Here is an 18,708-nt window from a genome sequence, read left to right as displayed (position 1 = left end):
GTGAGTGAGTATTTTTTCCAGAGCTATGAGTATATAATTAAAAATATATATTTGATTTTTTTTTTTTACTTTTGTGTCTTTTTAAAACTATTTTAATATGACAATCTCAATGTTATATTTCAATATAAATACATAAAATAGTCAAAATAATTCTGAAATCATGTTTTGAGGTGTTAAAAAGCTCAGACCTGCTATAATGAACTATAATTAATACCCCAGACTCAGGCCCGCTCCGGTACAGAGGGTGGCGGTGGAGCTCTCCTGCCCGCCGCGGTGTGAGTGTTGCCTGGCGGCGGCTGTTCTTCTGCAGCGGGCTGAAATCTGTTCAAACCCCCGTTTGAGAATTGTCAACAGGAGGCTCCGCGGTGAGGATATTCTGTGTTTTGGTGGCTGATATTAAACCCAGCGCTGCTCCAGGCAGAGCGGTGAGCGGAGAGAGTGTCTGCGGGGTACAGCGCGACTGTTTCCCCGCTGCTGCGGCTCTGTGTGCGGGGTAACGGCGGCGGCAGCGCCGGGCTTGCTGGGCCGGTTAGCATGCAGTGAAGCTTCGGGCCTGCGGGGAGGGAGTTCATACAGGCGGCACCAGGGAACCATGTCGAGCGGACGGCAGCAGCACCAGGGCGGCGGCGTGGGCTCTGTGCCCGGTACGAGCTCCGGGAGCGGGAACACCGCAAATAGCGGGAGCAGCAGCAGCGTTACGGCCAACGGGAGCAACACGGGAGGCGGCAGCGGCGGCGGAGGAGGATCCTCCAGGACACTGGGCTCCGGAGCTGAGCAGCAGCTTACGGGGACCCAGAGCGGCAGAGCTGGCTCCTCCGGCGGGAGCTACAGCAGGAAGCGGCCGCTGTATAACGGCCTTATTAATCCGTATGAGGATAAGAGCAACGACTTCGTTTGGTGAGTAGAGCCGACAAACTGCAGCTTACCGACGGGGAGAACCAAGCTGAAGGGCCGCTATTAGCGCTCCACTACCTACAGTTAGCTTAGCTTAGCATAGAATATCGTAGCATATCATAGCTATATTAGTTTAGCTAATGCTATTGCTAACGTTATGCCAGTAACGTTAACCGCTTTTCTCTGTTCCCTTTTTTCTTTCTTTGACACAAAAATAGTTAGCTAACCTAATTCTGCGTTAACATTTATCTGCATTTATTAAACTCATTTATTTACATTTATATATTTTTAATAACGTCTAAAACACGCATTACTAAAGTTAGCTAACCTAGCTAACTAAGTTGACGCTAGCTAGATTAGCTAGGTTAGCATTGCCAGTTCCTGTGATATTAGCTAGCTAATGCTATCGCTAACGTAAGTTAGGCTAGTAACCGTTTTTCTCTGTTCCCTTTTCTCTCCAAAAACAAACTTAAACTAATTCTGCGCTATGCTTTCTTTATCTTTATTTGTAGCTGTGTTTAGTTTTGTGTCGGTGTTTATAACGTTAATTATTGCTGTTTGTCTAAAACATGCAATAATATAGTTAGCTAATCTAGCTAACTAAGTTAATGCTAGCTAGTTAGCTTGTAAAACTAGTAAACGCTAACAGTTACTTCGTTAGCTCTTTTAGCTCTCAGAATAAGAGTTTTCTCGACTCTTCTAAGGTTTTTGTCGATAAAACAAATTACAGTCGTTTTGTATGTTTGTCATGTAGGTGTTTTAAGTTGTTTTATGTGTTTATATGTGTTAGTTTAGCTAACGAAGCTACCAGATTGGTGTTCCTGCAGCTGCATTATTTACAGTAGCAGGTAGAGCTGGGTAATTAATCGATATCCTAATATATTGTGGTGATGAATATGTTTCAGTAAGGATGATACGGTTTCAAAATCATTTTTGATATAAATATGTATTTTACAACATTTTACAGCATCTGCCACAGACTGACAGTCATTACTGAACTTATTAGTTGCTAGACTAATATATAATAAAATAATAATGATATCAGTTCACTAGGTCATACAGCATGGAGCTGCACAATACTGGTGGAAAAATCTTACATTGAAATATGTTATTTTTATGTTTTCTGCCATTTATTTAGAGATATTAGAAAATACAAGGCTTTTACCAGCTTTCTTCAGAAGTCAGTCATACTATATCTCACCCGGCAAATGTTTGGCATGCTAGATATCTGACTCAGTCAGCAACTGGGAGTCAGGAGCAGCGGCTATATACTGCCAATGGAAAGAGAGAGAGAGAACCTCAGGTCCTGATTCTGCGATTTCCCACAGCGAAAACAGTTGTTTTGGTTTATTTGTTTTGATTATGTAGGATATTTTTAATATTTCTACCTTATAGTTCCAACGTCCAAATACACTTAATAATAATACTATATTAATAATAATACTGTGATAAATTAGAAGTCAAAAATATGTTTGTGCAACAGACTTACAAGAAAGCGAATCACATGTCTGTGAAATGGACATCATGTACATTATGCCAGTAGCTAAACAGTAAAATGTATGATGGATTGAATTGAACATTGGAGTAAAAGTGAATTAAAAAGCACAAAAACATGCAGAGTATTTAATAATCCTTTTTAAAAATGATTTTCATTTTTTGTTTTTCAGTCCCATATGTTTCGAAATGATAGAGGAAGCTCACATGACTAAGTGTGGCCACAGTTTCTGGTGAGAAAACATTTAATTTTATCTCATGTGTATCCGTTTTTCTGCCGTAATGCTTCCTGTGATGCTGATTCTTGTTTTAATTTTTGTTTTCTAGTTATAAATGTATACGACAGAGTTTGGAGGACAGCAACAGGTGCCCAAAATGTAATTACATTATAGACAATGTTGATCAACTCTACCCCAACTTCTTAGGTGAGTGATTTAAAGAGTAAATGCGGATTATCTTTATCTGTGCAGGGTTTTCTGAAGCGCGTACACACTTTTTTTTTTCTTTTTATATTATTAAACAGTGTTAAGGTCCGCACCTCTGAGTCAGAGATATTTTATACTGTATTTTCTTTGTCGCAGTGAACGAGCTAATCCTCAAGCAGAAACAGAGATGTGAGGAGAAACGGCTAAAACGGGACCACCCTGTAAGTATACAGCATGCTCAGAAAAACGTATTGTCTTTAAAAATTCTTTCATATTTCTCAGCTGGAAAATGTCTCTACTAGGGGTGTAAGAAATTTGATATATTAGATTATTGTGATAATTACTTTTACAATACCTCAATGACTTTTATCTATTAGTTTACAATAAAAGACATCTGATGTCTGACAGGGGTTCATTTGCTGTTGTTTAAACTCTGACCACTAGAGAGCAGTGTTGCAGTCTTCTGTTAAATCCCACTGTTCTGATTGGATAAAAAGTAAATTGTTCTTTAATACAGATGATAGAAATACAATAATGCTGCAACAATTTAAATGAAAAATAGCCTTTTTGAGAGCCTTTTAGCAACATATAGTCCATTACTTACTCAGAATCTGTTGATATTTTTAATAAATAAGAAGTTTCATCTACTTTTTCGGAGGGAAATACCTTTGTAAAAATACAGAATAAAATACTAAACTGAATAATAGAAGTATTGTAACTTTGAAAATGAGACAGACTGTCTTGTTGACTGCTGGTTTTGTTTTACAATCAGTTTTTAATGTTCTGTATTTATTATAGAATGGAACCAAGTGGCAGTTTTTCCAGGACGTTCTTGGCACGGACCAGGAGAATCTGGATTTGGCAAACGTCAACTATATGTTAGAGCTGCTGGTGCAGAAAAAGAAGCAGCTTGAAGCGGTCAGTGCTCCTGTTTAATAGCTGCAGCTGAGACGTTTTAATTAGGCTGATTTACGTGGGCTGTGGTGCTTCTCCTCCTTAATGCTGAGCGTGTTTCTGTTTCCACAGGAATCACAAGCAGCTCAGCGGCAGATCTTAATGGAGTTTCTGAAAGAAGCTCGGAGGAATAAGAGAGAGGTTGTGCATAATGAGCTGCAGTGCATTCAGTCAGAGATTCAGAGATTGAGTAGAATTTTTTTTTAAAGCAGAGAGTAGGCCTGTCACGATAAGAATATTTTGTGTACGATATATTGTCCCAGAAATTATCGCGATAAGCGATATTTTTGTAATTTTAAGACTATTAAATGCCACTGACGTAATGATAACAGAATAGCGTAAAATAATAAAACGCAGTTTAACCCTTTTTAAAGACAACAAAATTTCAATTAATCAATTATTATAATTAGTTTGGGAATTATACACTTATTTCTTCTCCTACTTTTGTACACACTGTGTGTATCAAGTCTTAAAATACTATTTACTTATATATATCAGTTATATATATATATATATATGTGTGTGAACAAATATACAAATAAACACAATAGACAGATAGATATTACTATTGATAAAAAATATTGAGTTCATGTTCATTTATTGTACAATAAATCGATATTGCAATAATTGTGACAGGCCTAGCAGAGAGTCTAAATAGACCAGCAGATCATGAACTGTGATTTGATTTATTATTTTCTTTGTTTTTTATTTAGCAACTGGAGCAGTTACAAAAAGAGCTGAACTTTTTGGAAGAGGACATAAAGCGCGTTGAGGTGAATTATTAAATCTATTTATCTACTATTTAACCGTCTGAACGTGTTATATAATGTAGTATACACCTCTGGAAAAAAATAAGAGTGCACTTAAAAACTGTTTTTTATTTTTTATTTTTAGGAAATGAGTGGGATGTACTCACCCGTCAGTGATATGGACCCTAATTTGGACAGCACTGTTCCCCAGTTTGGTGAACCCCATTCTCCTGCCCCTAGGTAAGACCATCTGCCGAATAGCACTGACATTATAATACTGTATGTTTTTGCTGGAGTCCAGACAGGATTAGTTTCTCTGGGGGTTCTGGGTAATTTTCTCTTTTATGTTTTTTTTTTTTTTTTTTTTTTATATCCTCTGTTATTTTATTCCCGTCCAGAACGATCATGTAGGTGTTTTATTTCTCAGACATCCTCTGAGAAAATTACAGGCTGAATTATCTACTGTTTTTCTCTGAACTCCGTGCTCCTCCGGTAATTTTAGTCCTGGACGCACATCTCTGAGTTTCGTCTCCTCGCCTTTAATAAAATAGATATTTGTCCACTGCCGCGCACCGTAATTAGACTTTGGGCGCACCACGGTTTCCACGGAGATCCACGTTAAAAACAAAACAGCGAGTGGAAATGGAGGAGCTACTGAACGCCGCTATGATGTCATGTGACTGAGAAAAAAGCCTAAAAACTCACTGGTCTTCCTGTTTTTAAAATTGCAGTCCAGATGCAGGAGTTTCATCACGTTTTTCTGAGTAAAAGTATGAAATATTTGTACAGACGCCCCACTTAGAAACTAATCCTGTCCGGATAGGGCTTTTAATGATGTATAACTGATTTAACAGTAATACTAGTCGTAAAAGCAACACTTTTTTTGTTGTTCTTAAAGTATGTAAATTTTCCTATGTAATGCTAAACAATTGAGTACTGTGTATTTCAGCAGATGTGTTATCTCCATAGGCCTGGCAGTGAATTTAGTTTCCCCACTGTTTATAATATGTCTTTGTCTCCAGCAGTAGCATCATAGAACCCACAGAATACATTCAGCCTCCTCAGTTTGGAGGAAGTTCACAGGTACAGTTTTTTGATATTTTGCTTTATTTGTATTTGTTTATACCCAAATGTTCCCACTTTTATTCATTTTTTTTACATAATAGCTTAACTTTCTTTTGTAAGAAATTCTAAAATGAATGTTTGACATTATTTAAAAGGGTAAAAGACAGACCTGGTACAACAGCACTCTGGCCTCTCGACGGAAGAGGCTAACGGCGCACTTTGAGGACCTGGAGCAGTGCTACTTCTCCAACAGGATGTCCCGAATAACAGGTGAGAATCACTGTCACGTATCACAAAATCAAAAACCTGAGACCTGATTTTGCTATTTGGCATCATGTTCTCCTCCTCCACCAGTCTTACACACTGCTTTTGGATAACTTTATGCTGCTTTACTCCTGGTGTAAAAATTCAAGCAGTTCAGTTTGGTGGTTTGATGGTTTGTGATCATCCATCTTCCTCTTGATTATATTCCAGAGGTTTTTAAATTGATAAAATCAAGGAAACTCCTCATTAAGTGATCTAAAAATGTCATTTGCAGATGACAGCAGGACTGTTAACCAGCTGGACGATTTCATGGAGTGTCTCTCCAAATTCACACGTTACAACTCCGTACGGCCGCTCGCCACCCTGTCCTACGCCAGCGACCTGTACAACGGCTCCAGCATCGTCTCCAGGTAAGAGCTTATCTTAATTGTACAGTTGATTTTTATTTTTTATTTTTTTTACCACTGCTTACTTTACACTGCTTTCTGTAATAATTACACTAATAACACAGTACTGTACTCTCAGTACTTCAGTAGTACTATCTATCTATCTATCTATCTGGGTAGTATTTATTTTATTTATTTTTTTCTTTACTGTTTTCATCAAAAGAAAAATTCACACTGTTCTCATTTCCCATTATATATCTACTAGAAACAGATTATATATGTATATTATATTGTATTTTACTTAAATCCTGAATAAATGGAGATATTTGGAGTGCATTATTATTATTATTAGTAGTACCATGACTGATCATTCTAGATCATTGACTTCTGTTACAAATCTGATAAAAATTAATATATTAATAAAAATATATCAGTTAGGGCTATGCCATATCATATCATATTCTATGCAGTTATAGAATTTAATCTTCATTTTGTTGCAGTAGTGTATTCTTGAAAATACCATGTTATCAAGAAAATGCTATGAAATATTGTGATAATATTTTACGACCATATCGCCCACCTCTAGTACTGAAGTACAACAAATGTAGAATACTTTAGTATTTTTTTTGTGTGTATTAAGAAGCTTAAAGAATAGAATTTTTGATAGATTGAGCTCTTAAATCCAGTACTAGAGAGACAGACTGAGTAAAAGTAAAAGTGCTCTCTGAATCCACCAGCAGAGGTTGCTGTGGTATCGTCAGTATGAAGCCGTGGTGCTCCTAACGAGCAGTCAGTCTGAGGATGATTGTGAATGGCACTCCAGTGCCGGGGTTTTAGACGGGGAGGTCTCGGTGGAACTTGTTAACTGGGAGATATCAGGGTTTCCTCTGGATACAGATTGCCAGTTGAGCAGTTAATAGTTTTTTTTGTGCAGTATAATACAGGCCTGTCTGCTGAGTCACTGCTTACTGTAGAACATAATGTGTGATGTTTGGGTTTAATAGTTAAATATGGTTTGTGGTGAGAGGTGATTTAGACCAGGAATGGATTATTCCATTCGAATTAATCTATTTAATTTATTTTATTAAAATTATCCTTATATATTGATTCATATTAGAGCATTTGTTCTGATAGTAAGCAGCCTCCTTCAGTCTTACAGCAGCTTTTATGTTCAACCCTGTGCGTAATAAACATTACCTCCTGATATTTACGTTAAATATAAGGAAAAAGGTCAAATATGAAACTGCCATGTAAGAGTTTTTAAATAGGTTAAAAATCGCATTAAAACAGTCTTTATTAATCAAATTCATTTTATTAAACTTGTGTCTGGACTAGATTAGTTCATTAATATGTCAGATTTAATAATCTACAATTATGTACCAAACAGGTTAGCATTAGCTTTTTCCTGATTTTTCCGTTCCACCTTAAATGCTGCAGAAGTTCAATTTAGAAATAATGAAAGAAACCCAAACATTAAAACATTTTTATAGTAAATTAAAGCCTTTTTCAGGCTTTTATGTTCACATTAGATGTACATTGTTGTTTTATTTTGGACACATTAAATGATAAAAATAAACATATTTAATGAAACTGTAACCTTGGGTTAATTCTTTATGTAAACGCCAATAGTATTGAAGGTTATGAGTGTACCTGATGTAAAGATCCTATTCAAACTCAAATTAGCTTAAAATAATTTAATTAACCTCACAGCTCTAATGTATATAAACCCGATATCTTTAAAATAAGCCTGTTTAATCATTTAAACTTAACTAGCTATTTTTTATAATGGTAGTTTATAAAAAAATTCAGTTAATTGTGCAGATACAGGATTAGATGTCTAAAAAAATCTCTTGTTTATATCTGAAGAAAGAAATCAGATTAAATCTGAAATATTCTATATATTATTGAATCGAATCGAATTGAATCGAATTGGGACTCGTGAATCAGAATGGAATCGTTTCCCAGCTCTATTCCAGATTGTGACTGGTGTAACTGGATGCTGGGTGAAGATGATAGTGAAGTAGAGGAGAAATTACTGTTCTTGACACTCTTTTTGTTATTTCTATTTCATCTCATGCAGCATCGAGTTTGACCGTGACTGTGATTACTTCGCCATCGCTGGGGTCACCAAGAAAATTAAAGTGTTTGAGTACGGGACCGTCATTCAGGACGCCGTGGACATTCATTATCCCGTCAACGAGATGACCTGCAACTCCAAAATCAGGTGCAAAAACATCCTTTCTGAATACACTCAATTCAGAAAATAAATACATAATCTTCTGTATAAAGTAAACAGTAAAAACAGTATAGAGTGCTGGATTACATCTCTAACACTTCTTCTTCTTCCTTCCTTTCTCTCCGTCTCGTCCTCCATCTCTCAGCTGCATTAGCTGGAGTAGCTATCACAAGAACCTGCTGGCCAGCAGCGACTACGAGGGAACGGTAATTCTCTGGGACGGATTCACCGGGCAGCGGTCTAAAGTCTATCAGGTATGATGTTAACTACAGTACAGCCTAAAGTTTGGACACACCTTCTCTTTTTCAGTGCGTTTTCTTTATTATCATGATTATTTACATTGTAGATTCTCACTGAAGCATCAGAACTATGAATGAACACATGTGGAGTTTTATACTTAATAAAAAAAAGGTGAAATAACTGGTTTCTTCAAAATAAATGCCAAACTTTGAGCTTCATTTAAGAGGTGGCCACCTGAAATAAAAAGTTTTCAACAGTCTTGAAGGAAGGAGTTCCCAGAGGTGTTTATTAGCACTTGTTGCTCCTTTGGCTTCTTCACTCTGCTCCAGCTCACCCCAAACCATCTGTCTGTACTGTATATAATATAAGATAATGCACTGAATGTTTGCACCAGGAGCGTAAAGCATAAAGTAATTAAACTAGCCAAAAGCAGCGTGTAAGACTGGTGGAGGAGAACATGATGCCAAGATGCATAAAAAAAATGTGATTACAAAACAGGTTTTTTCTTTATTATCTTATTATTTGAAGCCTCTGCTGAACATTGACTAGTTTTATGTTATGTCATATTGTGTTTTGTTCAATAAATGTCTAAATTGTAGTTTTGTTGTTTTGTTCAGTCATAAAAACCTGCAAAAAAGCAAACATTTTCAGTTCTGTGCGTCCCTCGTAATGAAGTGATAGAACAGAGTGTACACATTGTGAAATGACCTTGATCGTTCTTTATAGCGTAAGTGTAATTGGCTTACGGTTTCTAATCCACTTTTTCACTTATGTGGCCGCTCTCCTAGGAGCATGAGAAGAGGTGCTGGAGTGTCGATTTCAACCTGATGGATCCCAAGCTTTTGGCGTCAGGCTCAGACGATGCGAAAGGTACAGAAAAGGAGCAGCAAAGCCTTTAGTTACTTTATTTCAGTAATTCAGTTTTAGAAAATTTTAACTCATATATTATATAGATATATTACACAGCCAATAAAACACCATAAATCAGTGTCTCGGAAAATTACAAATATTATATAAGACCAATTGGTACTTTTGTTTGGCAGTGTGCCAAGTCCTGCTGGAAAATGAAATCTGCATCTCTATAAAAGTTAAAAGTCAGCAGAGGGAAGCATGAAGTGCTGTAAGATTTGATAATAAAACACAGTGGATCAACACCAGCAGATGTCTCACATTACTCTCCAAACCATCTGCTTTCATTTTCCAGCAGCACTAATTAATTGGTCTTACATTATATTCTAATTTTCTGAGACACCGATTTTTTAGGGGTTTTTCATTGTCTGTAAGCTTTATAATCATCAACAATAAAAGACTTTAAATAATAATAAATTCTTAAAATAGATCACTCTGTGTCTAATACATCTATTTAATATGAGTTTCACATTTTGAATTAAATTACTGAAATAACTTTTATATTCTCATTTTTTGAGATGCGCTAGAAGAGCAGAGTGAGGAGAAGGTGAAGACCAAAAGCTGCTGTTTCCTGCTGTTACATAAATTTAAAGAAATGCATTTTTCTCCTTTTATCTTCACAGTCAAGTTGTGGTCGACTAACCTGGACAACTCCGTCGCCAGCATTGAAGCAAAGGCCAATGTATGCTGTGTCAAATTCAGCCCAACGTCTAGGTATCACCTTGCTTTTGGATGTGCAGGTGAGCTGCTCTGCATGTTGCATGTATACATTAATTAGGCTATAAATTCTCATTTTGGTGTCTAAACCATTCTAGAGTATGGTCTCTCCATTCAGTCGCTTGATAAGAGAATTATGACTTGCATTTTAACAGTTTCTATCATCTAAAAGAGACTAAAAGAGCATATCTGCTGCCAGAATCGTGGATTAGCAGGTCAAGGCTGTTGGTTCATGTATTGACAAGCGAATGTATTGGTTTAGTTTATTTTATTTTTTTTTACCCTTTTTGTGCATGTCTTTTACAGATCATTGTGTCCATTACTACGACCTGAGGAACACTAAACAGCCCATAATGGTCTTCAAAGGTCACCGGAAGGCTGTTTCCTACGCCAAGTTTGTTAACGGAGAAGAGATAGTGTCTGCGTATGTATATGGATTAATCAGCTGTATTTATTGTATCAGTATTTCACGAATTATAAGGCACACTATCAGTAAACGTCTATTTTATGGTCTCTTTTATGGTCTATTTTCATGCATTATAAGTGCATTTTAAGCGGCACTAGTAAGGAACAAGGGTTTTGCAAAATTTTCCTGGGGGGGAGCGCCTTAGTAAACAATACTGTAATTCTTAAAAGAAAAACATTTCCTTTTAAAGTCAAATGAGCGCAGGATGTTAATCTACACAAATTCCTCTTTTTTTAAATTTGGGTAAATTTAAAACCTTTCCGTTTATTTACAGTAAGCTTAGAATTCCAATATTTTGTACAGCGTGGTTAGCAGCAGCGCTTAGCGCTAGTAAACGCCTGTAAGAGGACGTCTGAGAAAAACACGTACATGATCGTTCTGGATGGGAATAAAATCACAGAGGGTAAAAACCCCATAAAAGAGAGAGAAAATGACCCCAGAACTCCCTAAGAAACGAATCCCATCCAGATAAAGCTTTATTGTTCATAAAATAAAATGTTTTAGTGTATTTAATCCGTATGAATTTTTATTTTTTTTATACTTCTGCTTTAAACAAGCGTATCTCTTCTGTTTCACAGCTCCACAGACAGCCAGCTGAAGCTCTGGAACGTCAACAAGCCCCACTGCCTTCGCTCCTTTAAAGGCCACATTAATGAGAAGAACTTCGTGGGTCTGGCCTCCAATGGAGATTACGTAGCATGCGGTGAGTTCTGTGGTGATTACGCTCACCTGTTCCCTCCACTATAACGATGCTCTGCTTTTAATTTAAGTTTCTGAAAGCTGTGTGGAGCTGTGGGAGAAAAACTGAGACCGTGTGAGCGAGGAGTCTCAGCTAGCCTCTGTTTCTGTAATATATGTGCATATATCAACTATACGCTTTTATTATGGAGAGAGAAATTTTCAGCAGCCTAATTGAAAGTGGTTTGAGTTTAAATTTATTTAAATGTATGTAAATACTGCTCTTAACGACTGGCGTAACGGAGCTTTACAGAGATCCAGGTCTGTGCAACAAATGAGCGAAACAGTGAAGACAGTCATCTTGCAACTGTGTCCTTCATAATAAAAGTCCTAGTATATGAATGAATGAATGAATGAATGAAAATAAGTTCATTAAAAGTTGACCAATTATCAGCAGCTTCAGTGATCTAATTCACACTTAAACACACGTGTTTTGATATTTTAGGATTTAGGATTTTTAGGTTTTAAATTCACCTTTTGTACTGATGTTTACAGCAGTCTGCCATGACACAATTGCAGTCTTTGATTATCTTGTTGTCCTGTGTTGTGCAGCCGTCTGCCAATGGTGCTGGCACTAACAGGATGACTCTAGAACTCTTTAAAAAAGAAAAGAGTTTCAAGGCTTTGTTCTTTACTTACTTTGACTTTACTTATTTAGAATTCAGAAATGAAAGCAAGCATAGTGTGGCGACCTTATATAGTCATCCAGACACAACAAAAAAACATGAAACTTGACTGACATCATGATCTACCTACAGAGTTTCGTTCCTGTCGGGAAATTCCTTCTCAGTACAGCTATATAAATGTTTTTTAATGATTATTTTCTACTGTATATACAGGGGTTGGACAATGGAACTGAAACACCTGTCTCATTTTAGTGTGGGATTTTAGGTTTCATGGCTAAATTGGAGCAGCCTGGTGTTCAATCTTCATTAATTGCACATTGCACCAGTAAGAGCAGAGTGTGAAGGTTCAATTAGCAGGGTAAGAGCACAGTTCTGCTCTAAATATTACAATGAACACAACATTATGGGAGACATACCAGAGTTCAAAAGAGGACAAATTGTTGGTGCACATCTTGCTGGAGCATCTGTGACCAAGACAGCAAGTCTTTGTGATGCATCAAGAGCCACGGTATCCAGGGTAATGTCAGCATACCACCAAGAAGAACCAACCACATCCAACAGGATTAACTGTGGACGCTGTAAGAGGAAGCTGTCTGAAAGGGATGTTCGGGTGCTAACCCGGATTGTATCCAAAAAACATAAAACCACGGCTGATCAAATCACGCAGAATTCAATGTGCACCTCAACTCTCCTATATATGTTGATTTTTACTCACTTAAAAATAAAATACAAAATAACCCTGTTTCCTTCTGCCGACAGGAAGTGAAAACAACTCTCTGTATCTGTACTACAAGGGGCTCTCCAAAACACTGCTGACCTTCAAGTTCGACACTGTGAAGAGTGTTTTGGATAAGGATAAGAAGGAAGACGACACTAATGAGTTTGTTAGTGCTGTGTGCTGGCGTGCGTTGCCAGACGGGGTAAGAACGGGTCTAGATTTCTTGTCTTTAATTTTTTACAGGCTTTTTGAGAGGTGGTAAAAAAAATTTATTTCAAACTAAAATATGCGATTTTTAGATTTATAATTTTCAGATCCATTTTCAACATTTAAAACTTTATAATTTTAAAAAATATTTTTACAACCTAAAAAACGTAAAAAAAAAAATTGTATATAAAATTATACAACATTCAATTTTAAATACTTATGTATCTGAAATATCAGTTTTTGAACATCTTTATACATTCCTTTTGTCTACACACTGTAAAACCTAATAAGTTAATTGCTCAAATAACTAATTTTCTGTAACCGGTTACCTAATAAATTTCAAGTTCAGTGAACTTACCAAATACATATACATATTCAAAATTAAGAATTAAGTATTTTATACTACATTGGTTTTAGTAAGAATTATATAACTAATTTAATTTCCGCCAAATTAACCAGAACACAAAATGTATGATAGTATATTAATTTTTAATTATTTATATCGATTGCTTTGCATGACAATTCTACTTTGAATGTGATGGTGTATTTTTTTTATTTAATCCAACTATTTTTTAAATACGTATAAAACAGTAGTTTCACAAAGTACTGTGAAAATATCTTTATATATTGTTATATAACATATTTTCAGCTGTGCTGAACTGCTTATCCAGTTCTCTCTGCATTATAGAATATCTGTATTTATTTCCTATCCTCTGATTTCTCCTTTTTTTGTAGTTGTTATTCTGCAGTATCCAGGTTTTTGAGTGTTTTTATGTGGGTAACTCGTGTGCGTGATGCGTTTTTATTATCCTGACAGCAGAAAGACAGGAGATTGTTTACGGGTCTGATATTAGGTGTTGGATGCTCCTCAGGTTTGACAGGTTAGAATTTGTGTTTTTCAGCTGCTGGTTAAAGATCTGACACGGATCACAGTGCAGCCTGTAAACAAACCCGACAGATAACAGAGAGAAAGATCCACAGATCTTCTTATTTCTGCTGCGATTAGACAGTTTAATAGACAGTCCGAGGTCGTTTCTGTTGTTTGTGTTGTTTTTTTAGTGGCGCATCAAGACACTTTACCATTCACACTAAAAAAATAGGGCACCTTCATGAATTCTTGGTAAAACATGAAGCAGATTTGAGTAAATTCTGAGTAAAATTGACCTTCCTGAACATTTTTACTAGAAGAACTTTACAAAAACAGTTAATCAATCAATCAACCTTCTTTGACTTAGAAGTACATTTAAGGGCAACCCTCATTTTCATGACAATAGACATGACAAAGAAAATAATAACTACTTTTTAATCATTTTAAATTAAAATAGCTTTAAATAAAATATATTAAAAAATACTAATAATAATCAAACTTGGTGTAATTGATTAAAAGTTAAGACAAGTTGAAGCTGAGGTTAATACAACAAAAAACTGTTAAAATTACGCTAAAACTTACTTTTACATAGTACAATAAAACATAAAAATAAATAATTTAAAACATTATAAATAATAGTATTAGTAATGATGATAAGATAATAAGCAAACATACAAAACTATTAAAAAACGAAATAATGAAAAAAAGTTAAAAATAAATAACACTAGATTTCAGATCAACCTGTGAATGTGTACATATTCAACTACAATTATCATAGTATTACCATAATCCATGTCCATGAATAACAAAAATCAATTTTTGCACTGTAAGGCGCACCAGATTATAAGGCACATTAAGCGACACTAGTAAGGTATAGGGGTGTCGCCATGTTTTCCTTTTAATTCAGCAGGTCTCACCGCTGGATTGCTAAGCTAGGCTAAGTAAAGTAAGCAAAACTGTAATTCTTAAACATGTCACTGGAAAAAAACGAGGGGTGGATGTTACTCTTTACGGATTTCTCTCTTTTTTAAAAAAAAAACTGTTTATTTGGGTGTGTAAAGTGCTTCCATTTAATTTACAGTAAGCTTAGATTTCCAGATTTACACTAAGGCTGGGTGCAGCAGCATTAGCGGCTAACCACTATTGCTTATGCCACTCGCCACGGCAACATTTGTGGCACAGTATGCTACTCAATCAGTCAATATGCTACTCAACCCCACCGCATCGGTTACTTCCAACCATCTGTGATCTGTGTCTCACCGATATCAGAGGCACAATGCTCAGGCCAATCAGCTTTCCTTCCTGCCCCACCCCTAAACCCATACATCACCCAGTGCCCCTCCTAAACTGTAAAATTTGATCTGAGGGTGGAGTCAGCTAAAATTCAGGTTTAGTTACTCTTTAAACATTGGCGGCTGCACCACGCAAATTTTTCTTTAAAAAAGTTCTTTTTCAGAATAACACAGTGTTTATTATTACAGAAAGGAGAAATGAGTGTGTCCTGTACGTTTGTTATTCCGGGTGATGCTGATATTCTGCTTCTTTTCCTGTAAAAACAGCTGCTATAATTCTGTGTGGAATCAGTCTGCTGACTCTGCTGGATTCCCGCTGTGTGTTTTAGTCCTGCTCAAATACCTCCCTTCCTCAGCCGTACATTAATCACCCTGACAATAAAATCTGATTTATCAGTGCCCGTTTGTTTATGTAAATATCTGTGAATATAGCGTCCTTATCCGACCTTTCAGTAACGACAGAATAAAGAATGGATTATAACAGTCCCTGTTTTAAAGTTTAAAAAAAACAAAGTATTGGAGACATTTATATTCATTTATATGGTGAGGAGATGCACGATGTTCCTGCATATTAAAAACGATGCAGACAAAATTAGAAATAGAAAAGTTAACATGTTGTGCCTTCTGTTTATCTAAATCTAGCCTTGTTTAATTCATTAGAACATTGTAGCGTAGAGAGCGTATAATATTGTTTTAATATGGTAAACAGAGTATTATAAGAGGATAAACATAAACCATACATTTGAAATGTAGAATAAATCTTCTATATATGTGATTTTGTTGAATGCTAGTTATTAATAGGGTGGTGAATTACAGGGTATCTCACGATACGATATCACAATAATGGTGGTATCGCAATTCCTTGATTGTGTGATACTCAATATATCAAGATAATTACATAATACTTACTGAAGAGGATAAAATATTTCTAAATAATCAAATACAAGGAATTATGGATTTATTGGTGTCCAATATTTATGACTTCAGTTTTAGGGTAGTCTTAGTGAATTAAAAAAAAAAAAAAAAAAAAATCCTTTATTTGACCCCACATTCTCTCTATATGATGATGATTATCATTTATAAAAAAAATATTTATATCTTATGTTGTTTTCTTTCCAGGAGTCGAACGTGTTGATCGCAGCCAACAGTCAAGGAACAATCAAGGTATGTTATATATATATATATATATTTTTTTTATTATTCCCATATTTTACAGACTATAAGGTACATTTTAAGTGACAATATTTAGGAACTAGTGTGTCGCACAGTAATCTACACATATTTCTCTCCTAAAGCTTAGATTTCCTATATAGTTAGCGGCTAATGCTAATGCTGCTCCAGCCTTGGTCCTGGAGAAACTTCTCTAAAAAAAAAAAACTCGCCCTTATAACTCTGTACTTCAGCTTTCAGGAGTTTCTTTACTGCTCCTTTATACCTGACTGGTAGAATTTATATATATGAAGCAAGGGATTACAAGACACACTGATGTTGTTTTTTTGGGGGGGGGGGTTAAAGGATTTTAAATGCACCTTATAGCACGGAAAATACAAAAATACGGTATTATTAACCTAAAGCCTTGCTTTTTATATATATATATATAACCTTTCTCTCAATACACAGAGCTCTGCAACAGCACAGTTTATATATTTATATTTATATATTTTTATATTAGATTAAAGTATAAAAGCCTTTTTATGAACAGCTCTGTTCTATGGCGCCCTGATTGGCCGGAGACGTTCAGGTATTGAGTCTTTAGTGAGCAGCAGAAGTCAGTTTAGAAGCTTTTTTGGGTTTTCGAGCGCTGTAATATCCAACACTGTGTTCTGATGCCCGTGTTTCTTCTTCCTCTTCCTCCAGGTACTCGAGCTGGTCTGAAGATCTGCTGGAATCAATCATCAGGCGCTTTTATTGAACCATCGCTCAGCTTCTCTTCTCTGCAAAGAAATACAGGAGCACTAAAGCTCGGCTCGAGCTGCAGCCGGCGTTTCCAGCGAGACGAGTGTGTGTGAGAGCGTGAGTGTGTGTGTGAACTTTGTGAGCAGATTTGAGCGTGCTGCTCTCCGGTGAAAGGGGTGATGATGAGCGATGCGAGAAGAAGATGAGGATGATGAGCGCGTAGCGGATTCTTCGATTAAAAAAAGAAGCCTCTTCTGAAGTGGTGGTTGTTGATGATTTTAAGGCGGTATGATTATAGAGAGAGATTTGTTCGAGCGGAGAATCTCCCACACGTGTAAATTTATAAAATCAGTAGAGGCTCATCTAACAGAAGTAGAGCTACACGAGTTAAAAAAGCCAAAGCACAAGACCAGAACACAATGAAACGCTTTTTATTGTATAAATTATCAACTGCTCTGCCGTTCTTTTGAGCCTATAGTCTCTATATACTCTCTCTCTCTCTCTCTCTCTTTCTTCTTTTGATACACAGCGTCTCTCTCTCTCTCTTTGTCTCTCTGTCTCTCTCTCTCTGTCTCTCTGTCTGTCTGTTCATACAGTATGATGATGAATGCACGCCAATACCTGTTACCAGTCACCAGAGTCCCCAGTTAAACTGCTGGTAGTTTCTAAAAGTGAATATACGGGGGATATATTACTCTGTTTTTATGTTGGTAATTCTTACGTCAAGGGACCTCAAAACTCTGCAGACTCTGCAGACAAGACGGATTTACGGAATTACTCTCTTACGCTTTGATGAAAGAAATCCTGCAAAAACGAGCAGGCGGAAAAACGTATTTAAAACCTACCGGTTGCCATGTCTCCCTTCATATTCCTCTTCTTTTCTTTTTATTCTCTCTCCACTTAGTGCTCGTAGTTTCACGATGACACTATGTATTCTCTATTGGGGTTTATTTAACAATCACCCGTAACATTGCTGCTCTTTTTATCATTCAGTTCTTGTATAAGCATTATTTATTTTTGTAATTTATAGAACCTATGTGAACTCCATACCCATGATTTAGCGTGTTTAGGTTTTGGAAGCTCGGGTCTTCGCTCTTATCGCTGCACCCCAGTAACTCTGTGTTTTGTGTATCCATTCTCTAATTTTAACCCAATATTTCATTTGAATGAATAAATGATTCTCTTCGCATTGGTCATATTTTACTGTTTATTAATGTTACAGATGGATCCGCATCAGTATTTATGTTTTATATCAGGAGTTGCAGCAGCGTAGTTGTGTAAATTCCCTAAAAAAATAGATTCATTAAGACTTATTAAGTCTGATTTAACACAATATTACACATACAGAGGAATACTAACCTGCACTTTAAAGTATTTCTTTTTATATATATATTATACAATGTTCTTTGATGTTTGGGGGACCTTTTTGGCCATGTCTGCAGTGCTGCTGGGTTATAAAAATTCTTTTTAGTTCAATTTATAATACCAGTCCAAAATTCGGACACACTTTAAATTAAGTGATTTTTCAATTATTTTAAAATGTTCTGCATTGTAGATTAATACT

The 18,708-nt window shown here is 36.1% G+C and overlaps 1 protein-coding gene across 2 annotated transcripts; it reads left to right on the top strand.

Moving 5' to 3' along the window:
* The first annotated feature begins 251 nt into the window (after window positions 1–251).
* cop1 (COP1 E3 ubiquitin ligase) lies at window positions 252–18,338 on the top strand. Of its 2 annotated transcripts, none has more exons than XM_022677743.2 (20): window positions 252–897; window positions 2,562–2,621; window positions 2,716–2,813; window positions 2,970–3,034; window positions 3,612–3,731; window positions 3,840–3,908; window positions 4,481–4,540; window positions 4,662–4,756; window positions 5,542–5,599; window positions 5,737–5,851; window positions 6,120–6,255; window positions 8,312–8,455; window positions 8,613–8,721; window positions 9,496–9,577; window positions 10,240–10,356; window positions 10,640–10,757; window positions 11,378–11,502; window positions 12,923–13,083; window positions 16,368–16,412; window positions 17,106–18,338. In XM_022677743.2, the coding sequence occupies exons 1-20, from the start codon at window positions 593–595 to the stop codon at window positions 17,121–17,123; spliced, it is 2,100 nt and encodes a 699-aa protein (XP_022533464.1). In that variant the 5' UTR covers window positions 252–592; the 3' UTR covers window positions 17,124–18,338. The 2 variants fall into 2 exon arrangements, with proteins under 2 accessions (XP_022533464.1, XP_022533463.1); XM_022677742.2 differs by having other exon boundaries at window positions 5,539–5,599.
* Window positions 18,339–18,708: the final 370 nt, after the last annotated feature.

Source organism: Astyanax mexicanus, chromosome 8 (assembly GCF_023375975.1).
Source record: "Astyanax mexicanus isolate ESR-SI-001 chromosome 8, AstMex3_surface, whole genome shotgun sequence".
In the NCBI taxonomy this organism is placed as follows: Eukaryota; Metazoa; Chordata; class Actinopteri; order Characiformes; family Acestrorhamphidae; genus Astyanax; species Astyanax mexicanus.
Note: the sequence above shows the minus strand (reverse complement) of the source record. Positions and strands in the feature narration are given on the sequence as shown.

Bases quoted from the DNA above. Each gene is read 5' to 3' on its own strand.
- cop1 (XM_022677742.2), top strand. From the start codon at position 593: ATGTCGAGCGGACGGCAGCAGCACCAGGGCGGCGGCGTGGGCTCTGTG. The intron at 3,035-3,611 runs GTAAGTATACAG...TATTTATTATAG, and splicing joins GGCTAAAACGGGACCACCCT to AATGGAACCAAGTGGCAGTT. The intron at 13,084-16,367 runs GTAAGAACGGGT...TTTTCTTTCCAG, and splicing joins GGCGTGCGTTGCCAGACGGG to GAGTCGAACGTGTTGATCGC.